Source organism: Diplotaxodon limnothrissa, linkage group LG15 (genome assembly GCF_057381915.1).
Source record: "Diplotaxodon limnothrissa isolate DT_005_m linkage group LG15, D_limnothrissa_male_GT1.1, whole genome shotgun sequence".
NCBI lineage: Eukaryota > Metazoa > Chordata > Actinopteri > Cichliformes > Cichlidae > Diplotaxodon > Diplotaxodon limnothrissa.
In genome coordinates, this window is record NC_140610.1 from 44,913,044 (window position 1) to 44,924,144 (window position 11,101).

General features: G+C 41.3%; 1 protein-coding gene across 1 annotated transcript; it reads left to right on the plus strand.

Annotated features, from left to right (window-relative positions):
- Window positions 1-5,314: 5,314 nt before the first annotated feature.
- LOC146618139 (uncharacterized) lies at window positions 5,315-7,964 on the plus strand. The gene is made up of 5 exons (XM_085373179.1): window positions 5,315-5,418; window positions 6,243-6,367; window positions 6,548-6,609; window positions 7,034-7,372; window positions 7,471-7,964. Exons 2-5 carry the CDS (start codon window positions 6,309-6,311, stop codon window positions 7,665-7,667), a joined length of 657 nt encoding a protein of 218 aa, XP_085229305.1. The 5' UTR covers window positions 5,315-5,418; window positions 6,243-6,308; the 3' UTR covers window positions 7,668-7,964.
- Window positions 7,965-11,101: the final 3,137 nt, after the last annotated feature.

Genomic DNA, 11,101 nt, shown 5'->3' on the forward strand with positions numbered 1-11,101 from the left:
TACAATGTTTGCCCGAACTGCTCCAGGCTTATAATAACTCTGTCCATGCGTCTACAGGTTACACCCCCCATTACCTGATGTTTGGATGGAATGCTCGTCTGCCAGGCGAGCTGTTTATGGGGACGAAGAGACCCATGGAGTCAACCACGACGCAGGAGTGGGTGAGGAGACATCATGAGCGCTTGAGGCTGGCATACCAGATGGTGGAAAAGAGCAGCCAGAAGGCTGCAGGCCGGATGAAGGACAGGTATGATGTTGGGGCTAGGGCAGCACCATTGCTCCCGGGGGAAAGGGTTCTAGTCCATACGACAAGAAGGGACGGACAGGGTAAACTGGCAGCACACTGGGAGGAAGAGATCCAAATTGTAGTTGGCCAGCCAAACCCTATGAACCCAGTCTACAGAGTTCGGCCAGAAGGTAAAGATGGGCCTGTTAGAGTGGTCCATCGTAATCGCCTGCGCATATGTACTTTCTTGCCTTCCGTCAATGATAAAACAGGAGGTGGCGCCTTAGAACCAGGAACGGCAGCTGCGCATGATATAGCGACAGCCTCAGACCAGTGGTTACTTCTATGGAGTATGGCACAGCAGATGCCAGGGCCAAGTCACTATCCGTCCTCCAACAAGTCCGCCCCTGCAACTCAGGAGGGTTTAAGGAGATCTGCCCGTGAAAATCTCGGGAAGCCCCCACCTCGATATACTTAGTAGAGTGCCCGAGGACGGGCTAGGAAAAAGTTGGGGTGGGTGTTACGGAGTATAGCATGGTGGGAAAGGACGGAGAGAAACCCCCCCCCCCCCCCCCCCCCCCCATAAGTTTTGTTGGTTTTGTTTTTGAGTTTGTTTTGGATTAATTGCATGTTTTTGTGTTTATTTACGGTTGTTGCACCTGTGTGGGAGGGGAGATTTTACTCTAGCCCAGCTGCCAGTGAGGCGGAGTTGAATACAGGGAGTGGCTGATTGGAGTTCCTCTTTATAAAGGGGAGAGGAAGCAGGAAGTGTTGTTGTTGTTTTTAGTAGGACCTCGGTGAAGCAGGAGAGCCCCGGAGATCCAGGACAAAGTGTGCGCATTTTTAATAGAAAGGATCTTTTTTTAGCCTGGCCTGGTTTTTGCTTTTAACGAAACGGAGGACGTGGAAAGGAGGACGTATTCCTATGGAGCTGTGAGAGGACGTGCTGGAAAAGAGAGGACGTGCTGGAAAAGAGAGGACGTGCTGGAAAAAAAGGGACGTGTTGGAAAAGAGGAAAACGAGCACTAGACTGGAGACCTCCTGCGCCCCGATAAGAAGAACTGGACCAGCTCGGGGAAGTTTAACTGCCGGGAGGTAATGTGGAGACCCAGCCTCGAACAAAGTTAAAGCCTGAAAAGGTGGGTGGCAAACCTGTTTTAGGGAGCTGCAGGATTGATACGTGTTGGTTGCGTGTTCGTGCAGTGACCCTCTCTCCCCTGTTTGTAACTAGGCGAAGAACTCGGACCGCGGTGGTCTTTGGGCTTTGGATCCCTGGCCGGGGTTGTCTTCAGCCGGTAGTTTGCCTAGAGGAAGAACAAATAAATTTTGTGTAACCCATTGCAGTGTGTGCGTGGTGGTTTGTTGCTGGTCCCTACTAGAATTCCTATTCTTTTTGCACGGAGGCTCTCTTAACAGACCTCCCGTAACATTCCTACAAAGGACACCGCACTTCAGTGGCCACATCTGAGGCAACTGGCAAACAAGCTGCAGCCACTTCAAGACTGTGAAGTGGGATTGCTGATTGGCTATGATTGCCCATCAGCACTGGCCCCTCTAGAAGTCATTGTAGGGTCAGAAAACCATCCATTTGCTCAAAGAACCGTGCTTGGCTGGAGCATCATAGGATCAGCAAATCCATATCTTGATAGAAAGGAACATCAAAGCTTTGTACACAGAGTGGCAGTAAAGGAAATGCCATTGCCTCCGGTCAATGATGTGTTAAAGGTCCTAGAAATGGATTTCAGCGAAAGAAACTATCAAGATAAATATGTTTCTCAAGATGATGTTCATTTTGTAAAACTCCTCGGCAGCACAATCACAAAAAGGAAGGATGGACACTATGAGATGCCACTTCCTTTCAAGGGCAGCTCTCCACCCATGCTGCCAAACAACAAGCGACTGGCTGAAGCTCGTTTGCAACACCTCAAGAGGAAGTTAAGGTCCAATAGGCAGTACCATGACCTAGAGCTGGGCGATATGAGATTTTTTCATATCACGATATGTTTTTTTTTTTCATTTCAGGCGATAACGATATCTATCACGATATAAGCCAAATAACTATATTTGTAAGATTTAAATGTGCCGTTGCTCACAAGTAAAATGTGAAATAATCAGCAGCTTGTTTTTATTTAAATATTTATTTCCCATAATAAGTTCAACAGGGTAGATGTACTTAAGGAACATGAGACTTTTTCAGATAAATAAAGGCAAATATTGCAAACTACACAAAAGGCAGCCGCTAAAGCGTTTAAGTTTCAAAATAGAACAAACGAAACAGACTAAATTGTCAATTCCACTTATTCTAAAAATAAATCTTAGTTTGTTTTACAGAAGAACAGACAAAACTGACTAACTTTTGTCAATATCAAATAAACTGAAAACTAAAAGGAAATTCTCAATCTCTCCTTGTTGTATAGCTGAGCTTTTCAAACAGTTTTAACAGTTACTTTAGTCTGACAAAAGCCGAATGACGAATTAGCGCTTCCAGTCAGAGACTGAGGCTACGTCCACACGTACACGGGTATTTTTGAAAACGGAGATTTTCCGTTTTCGTTTAAAAAAATAATCCCGTCCACACATAAAGGCAGAAATGAAGGAAAACACAGAGGTAGGGAACACAGCTGGGAGTAATCAACAAGACGAGACAGAGGTAAAACTGAACACACACACACGAGACGCAGACCTTCACAATAAAACAGGAAACAAGAACACTACACAAAGACGCAGACTCGACACTGAGAGACAGACAGAAAATGACACATGGAACTAAACCCACACAAAACATGAGAACACAAATAAATAGAAACATGGAACTCTAATAATAATCATCATAGCACCCAAAACCACAACAATCATTCAAAAATAAACTAACAATCAAAACTCAAAATACTGGTTCGAAACTGACCCAGAACCGTGACAGTACCCCCCCTCCAAGGGCTGGCTCCCGACAGCTCTAAACAAAAACCCAGAACAAAACCGAGCACCAGACCAGGGTGGGCGGAGGGGATCCAGGAAGGAGCGTCCGAAACAAAAAACAAGGAGCACAAGAGTCCAGAGTAAACCAAAAACACAAGAAAACAGTCCAAGAACACAGGACAACAGATCAAAAACAAAACCAGAGCTCAACAAGAGTCCGAGAAAAGTTCAGGGGGTCGACACGGGGGTCGACAACACAAGGACCAAGACAGTTCCGGAGGCCGACCGTGCACACGGCAACGGCGGCAGAGCAGGCAAAACCAATCAGGAGATTTGTAAAATAGCAATTGTGTATTTTGTTCACCTTGTATATATTGTTCACTGCAGCAGCCTAGTAGGCGTGACAAACCATTTTTGTTGATTAAGTTTTCTCCTGTTTTTCGTTTAGAAAGTTAGGTAAGTGAATTGTCTTTTGGTTGGTTTTCATTTTGTGTAGGAAAGTGTAGGGACCATTAGGGAGTTTTGTTTGTTATTTTTGGCACTGCTCACTGCTGAAGCAAATAAATGGCTTCTTAGCGCTTTAAAAGATACTACTGTTTGTGTTCTTTCTTGGGTGGTGCGTGAGTGGGGCCAATTTGTTGTTGCGTTCAATACACGCCTAGACTAAGAACGTAACACATTGAAGAAACCTGTAGCATGGCACATGGTGGACCCACTTTTCAGTCGGGTTGAGTTCTGGACTTTGACTGGATCGCTGCAGCACTTTGATTCTCTTTAAGCTCTTCTTATGGAGATTTGCTGCTGTGCTTCGGATCATTGTCCTGTTTCCTGACCCATTTTGGTCAAACTCTAGCTGTCATGCACATGGCCTCAGATTTGACTGTAGAATACTTTGGTGTGCAGAGATGTTCATGGTCATCTCAGTGACTGCAAGGTGCCCGAATCGCCACCCCTCCACTGATTCTGTCCTGTAGCTTCATAAAGTAAACAAAGGAAATCGCTGCAGTTTGTCAACAGATCAAAGTGAACTTCTCTTTTTATTGAGTGATATTATTGCTAATAATTAACCTACACGCTGATCTGCTTTCTAGTGGCTGGAGCTCCAACAGAGTAAATGAATGTGAATGCATGCAAATTCCATTCATTGCTGGTTTCATATATAAAGAGTGAACATCTAGGCTTACAGTGTTGTCCGACAGTCCCTCCTTGGGTGTTTGCCATGCATTCTCTGGACACATAGAAGAAGCAGCAGAAGTCATCTGGTAGTTTATAAGCACTGATGGGTCTTAGATTTGGTAAATCACATAGATTAGATATTATATAGGAAATATATCAAAGTTCGCAAAGATTGTGAAATGGGGGTGTAAATGTTGGATTTTGGGGTTCCTGCATATGTAAGTGTAGAAGGAAATGAGGATTTGTACATATTACCAAAACATTAGGTGAAATTACAGTCATTTAATTTACAGATACCATTAGGCAAAGCTGAACTTAAACCTACAGATCATGGCAGGAGTACTGAGACATCAGTGATACAGGAAAGCATCTATACAACATTGAAAAACATGTTGGTTGTGGGAGGAGTGGGTAGGAGTGGAGTAGAAGAAATCATTTGTCTCGGGGTAGGACACACAGGTGCTGCAGCTGATAGGTAAGCACCCAACTAGACAGTGTGTGTACTGCACCTGAGTTTGTTCATGTAAGTGACGGCGAGTGCCTCACTCATGTCATTGCCTGGCCCTATTTGGTTCATAACAGACAGAAAGTACATTACCTTAAAAAGGTACAAGCTGCAACAGGTTTTGGCATTTATCCAGTAAAAACTGTCACTAACAGAGAAAGAGTCAGAAATTGCAACAAATATAACATGACAGTTTCTAAAAATGACTTAAATTGCAACAAATATAACATGACAGTTTCTAAAAATGACTTGACTGATTATAAGTAGAATACAAGGTCCGTACAATAATGCTGAGTCATAAATATACTCGGAAAACCGGTGATTTCTGCCAACATAAGGAAAGATATTGGAATTTAAGGATAAAAACACAGAAACTTCGTGAAACACCGCGTGAGTTGAGTACGAGCCAATGAGGGTACGAGCAAAAACAGGGCTCGTACTCAACCGACCAATCAGCACGCCCCTATGGTTTTCTGTCCGAAGGGGGTGAAGCAACCTGAGTCCAGGGTGTCATCATTCGGATTGGAAGTGGTCTGTGTGGCGGGTTTCTTCCTGTATTTATTGAAGGACTTTCTTCTCGGATATGCACTTCTGAGTAAGTTCTATGAACCAGTTGCTGAGTCTGCTAGCTTTAGCTTCCTACATTTGGGTAGTATTTGTGTAACCGGTAACAGCAAATGACCGTACAGTAGTACAGTGACACGTTAGCTCGTCTGACCTGACCGTCTGAAGCCAGCCAAGATGCCAACTTATATTCAACGGTGTCGATTTCCGTAATTGTACAAAGAAAACGTGCGCTCATTATGTGCTGTGTAAATGCTAAGTACACGCCGCATATCTGTGGTGGCAGTGGTGGCTCGCTGTGTGACGCAGTGTTTGTGTTGAAGAGCACCGGAGAGTTTGCTGCACAGAGCTCGTATCGTATACAAGACTGTACTGGGAGTAATCACTGCTAAATCACTTGATGTGACTCATCGGTGTCATTATATTAGGAACTGTTGCACAGATGCTGAGCGTTTTCTTGATGGTCCTTTTGTGATGTGTTGCTCGCTGATTTTGGCATTATGGATATTCACTCGGCATCACAGCAGACTGTACTTGCCAGATCTATCAAATTTAATGAGTTTGGGATGAGCTGGCATAAAGCACAGAGTAATGTAAGGTCCATCATTTAAACTTCCTGCTTCCCTCCCTATAGTGTTAACGGATATAACATCTGAGTCTCAAATTAAAAACCAGGCAGGTAGCCAAGAAGAAAGAGTTTAACATTGTACTACTGCCAAAAAAAAATAGGAAACGGACAAATCAGCTGTTTTAGTCATTTGGAAGACACTCTGATTTTTCATTGTTTTGTCTCCTGAAAACCGCAGATATTTGTATTATTTTACATGAAACCGTTTTTTCTCTTATTTCCTGCAGTCTGACACTTGTGCCCATGCTCCATTTCCACACCTCAGCTGCCAATAACCACTCAAGAGGAAGAAGATGATTTTCACAGCCCGTTCAATCCTGTCACCACAAAGATCGTGCAAAAACCTCTCGAAGTAAGTTATTTATTGTGATAGACTTAGTATTAGAGTTGTCATATGTCTGAAAGTTTTCAAAACTGTTAGTTTGAAAGTTCTTTTGAGGCAGAATAAACCAGCTTTTCTAGCAAATAACTTTACCCAGGAAACACTTTGTGATTTAAAGGATGTATCCCTCTGTCTTTATTGTTTCTTCAGGATGTGTCTTCAAATCTGCATATGGCTTTCTTTGGCGCTTACTTCAATAGTTGACGCTGTGGGTAAGTAGGTTTTGCTAAAAAGTTTGTAAACTACTGTTAAATCCTCGGTTACATTAGATTGCTATAACTGAGAACAAGACTAGTTATAACTGACTGTATTAATAGGTTATAAAGTCATTTCTTCCTTCACCCTCGTATTCCTCACACCTCTCTTCTTCTCTTGCTCATTCCCTGCTATGGCTGTGGGATATTATATGTATCGATTTAGAAAATCAACTTTTACTGCACTGCAAACAACTGCACTCAGAAAACAACTTAAATATATGAAAGAAATATGATAGTATTCCCTTAAAAGTAAATACTGGCTAGACAGTGAGCTCCCTTGGTGGAGGTTTGCGCTCTTGGAGTGCTTCTTGTTTAGTACATGCATTTCTGATGTATATTTTTATTCTTAAACCTCTGTCTTGTTTCTTTTGTCCTTCAGACTGCAAAAACATCATATGTTCACTTGGCCAGCAGGTCATTCTGCCATGTAATGCTCCTGGAAATATGGTAGTCCTCGCCATGCAGTGGTCCAGACGTGACCTGACAGAATACGTGCTGCACTATCGTGATGACCAACTTGATCCAGACGACCAGGATCCGTCTTATACGGGCCGGGTAAACCTGACCAATACCCACATGCAGAATGGGGATTTCTCAATGATACTGATGAACATGACGACTGCTGACATTGGAACATACGAGTGTATAGCCTTCCAGAGAAGACCAGGGATGGACTCTGAAATCCTCAGCATCGTAAACCTGAATGTCAGTCAGTCAGGTGAGTTTGTGCTCATGTCAAATGATGACACTTTAAAAGAGTTTTCACCTCCCTGACTCCTGACAATTCACACCAATGCATTTTTTTTTTCTCGACAGATGAAGGAAGCAGGAATGGAGTCAGCAGTGGCGCAGCTACAGGAAGAAACCATCTTGGTCTCATTGTGTCACTGTCAGTTATTGCAGGGATCATTCTGGTGGCTGGTATTCTCTTAATCTATATTAGGTGCCAAACTAACATTGGATCCTCAGCTTCCCCCCACTATGAAATGACATCAACATCTCAGCATGTCTAAATTAGAAAGACCCTCAAATTTATTCCAAACATCTAAAACTTAAAATGACAGTTAAAAGCTGAGGTGTGGCTTGTAGTGAAAAGCACAGAGAAGTTAATTAGAGTAGAATAATAGAAGCTCGGATCCATTTATCGTTTAACCTACATTAAGCAAATTCAGATTGTGGTTCGGCTCGGAACCACTTTGATTTGTGCCTTTGTCATATGTTTTCTAATGCTGGCCGTATATATGTCACGTGATAGATTGGCTGGGATTTTTTAGAGATTTCTTTGCACTGTTTACCACTAAGAGCGCTCTGGAGCCCATTGAGAATGAAATTTTAACTTTGGTTAAAAAAAAATTACCGAAAGAATTTATATTTCATAACGAAGTCAACAGAGCAAACATTATGGCGCACAACAAGTTCATGCACCAAATTTGGAACGAGTCCAAATTAAGTTTCTTTCAAAGCTTTACTTCACAACATGAACCTTAACAAGTCATACACTAAATGTGTAAACCTTATGCAAAAGTATTTATTATAATGCACTGAAACTTTTTCTTATTTATTTATTTGGTTTTTAGTATAAAGGTGCTTTTAAAACTCCTAAATGAAAAAAGGTCCTACGTTTTCCCGACAGAATTTTGTGTGTTTTACATCCAAGCACAAATTTCCTGAAAAGAGAAACATGTTTTTATTGAAGTTACTTTCTGCCAGTAAAATGTTTTCATGTTTGCAGATCCGTTTTGTCTTTAGGTTGTTCTAGCTGCCAAAAACAACAGTGTTGTGGTGCTAAGAGGGAAAAGTCCCGTAAATTGTTTAGTAAGATTTAAATTATGAGGGATTTTTACTGACACCGTCTTGATGTTTTCGAACTGGACATGACAATGAGGGATGGATCTCTCTGAAAAACTGAGTTTACTTACAGGGTACCCACACGCTTAAGGTATTACCCTGCTTCATCTCCCTTATGACTCTCATGGGGATCATGGTTTAGAAAGTGAGCATCATGTTTATCTCATAAGACTAGAAAAAGGTGGCTGACAGCATGAACTCATCTGGGAGATGTTTACAGAGTTCACAAAGTAAATCGCCAGTCGACCCCAAGCTGTTCAAGTATTTAAGCATTATTGTATTTTCACTAAAGCACTGCATTATACTGAATAATAGAAGTCTTTAACTTTGAGTAGCATTCCAGATGTGGTTATGTATTATGTGATACTGTATGGTAGACAATGTGCCCATTAAGCATTAGGGCACTTTATTAGATACTTTATCAAATGTTGAAAGTTGAATGTGAAGGATCATAGTCAGAGGGCTGTGGGACATTGGCTACCAGCTGCTTATCACTAAAGGAAAGAAAGGTGATTCATGCCTTACGTTTTTATCTTCTGTCGTTTTCTGCTTCATGGCCTGATTACAGTGAATTTGTGGGACCATACTGTATGTTTTTTGACTCCCCAAGAAATGCATTAGGCACATACAGAGTATACATTTTTGTAGCAATAATAACTGCTCTTTAACTGTTGAAATGGATGTTTTCAGGTACATGATCACATTTTTACCTGGTTAATGAAATTTCCTTGGTATCTCTAACAAAAGGGTAATGATAAGTGGCCCTATCATTATATTTATAGCGACAGTTTCATGTCTTTCAATGTGCTTTCCTATGTTACACTATTTAACATTGTGTTTGTTTTTATTTCCTTGGTCCAAAAAAGTTTGGGTTTAGTATTTTACAAAGGGCAAAGCATCCATACTTTTTACTGTGATGATGACATGATGACACTAAAGCCTTGAAACAAACTTTGAATATTTGTTCTTACTTTGTGAGTCTGTATATTGCTATGAACTGTGCTTTTTTAAAAAACATTTTTACAATGGAACATTCCAAGTGCCATCGTTTCTTTTGTATGTTCTGCACATGCTCTGTACAATCATGACCCTGAGACCAATAAAGATCTATTTATTCTTTCACTTGAGTGTGCTGCTCTTGTTGAGTCTTTATGGTTCACATAAAGATAATGTAGAGCAGAATTTGCGTTTTATTTTTTTTTATTAGTTTACATTTTTGTTTCCTCTTTAAATGTTTAGCTTTTGTTATTTTCAATGTCTGTTTTAGTTTTTAATTGAGAATATGAGGACTGTCAAATGGAAGATAGGTGTGACGATACACGTATATACTAGCCTAATGATAAAATGGATCAGTTTGGCAAATATATTTTACAGTGTTTATTTATTCGACAAAATACGTTAAATGTCACCGTTATTATTGGCTGGCCGGAAACAGCGGGGGTGTCCAAATTCAGAGGCTGCTTCCACCTGAGGACCCGCCTTCGCGGTCTAAAGAAAGCCGCGTAGTACGTCACGAGCTCCCTCGGTGGAGTGAAACTGCGTCTGCTCCTTGCTGTCTAAAATGTAACCGGGCGCTGGCGTCAATTCTCCACCGTCTCACACTTTGTTTAATCAGTTTTCTGTTTGACGTTTATTCAGCTTTGTGAAAACCCCAGAGGACCCCTCCCGAGGGATTAATAAAGTTACATTTAAAGGAGCCAGCATCAGCTGAGAGATATAGAGGAGAACAGGGGGACAACAGACAGCTCTCTGTAGTTGACAGACTGGTAAAAACATTGAAAACAGTTTTTAGATATTTGCTTCCTGTATTTGCAGAAGTATCTCCAACACAGACTGTAACAGCTGCATGCAGGGAACCACTCAGTCATGTTTATCCTGCAGGACAGGATCTGACAGGGAAAGAAGGAAAAATAAGGGAACCACGGACAACTTTGATGATGCTTTGATTTATCCACAGTACATTTAGTTCAAATATTGTTTCCATCACAGAGGGATTGTGCTGGTTTCAGTGGGGAAAGTATGCAGCTCATTTAAATGTTCAAAGAGCTGTGAAAAGTTGTCCGTTCATAAAGTGTGTCAGTATTTTATAAGGATGCCATGTTTCTGTATCATCTCTCTCCTGTCAGAGCCTCTTCCAAACATCAGCCTGTTTGATGCTCTCATATCTTCAACATCTCGAGTAAATTATACTGCACAGTTTTCTCTCCAATAAAAGAATATTTACTGCATGAGTCTGTTTTCCATTTTATCTGAAACATTCAAGGAGGAGATCTTTTACTGTATTTTGGTGATATTGCCCTTAAATGTGACTAAAGCTTTCATACAGTGGTGATCACGGACATAACTCTGAGATCAGTCTGACTGAACTCTGAAAATCACTGAGTGTTATTTCACAGAACCATAATTAGATTAACTCAAACGGAAACACGCGGTGTTAAACAGTAGTATAATTATCATTAACTGTCAAAGTAAGTGCGTATTTTGCTTGTTTCCGTTTCCATCAAAAATCGAATTAATTAATAATTGTTTGATTTGTGTTGATGAAGGCCTGCCTCCTTCTCCTCACAGTCACTTTTTACGAGACCATGAGTGTGTTTCA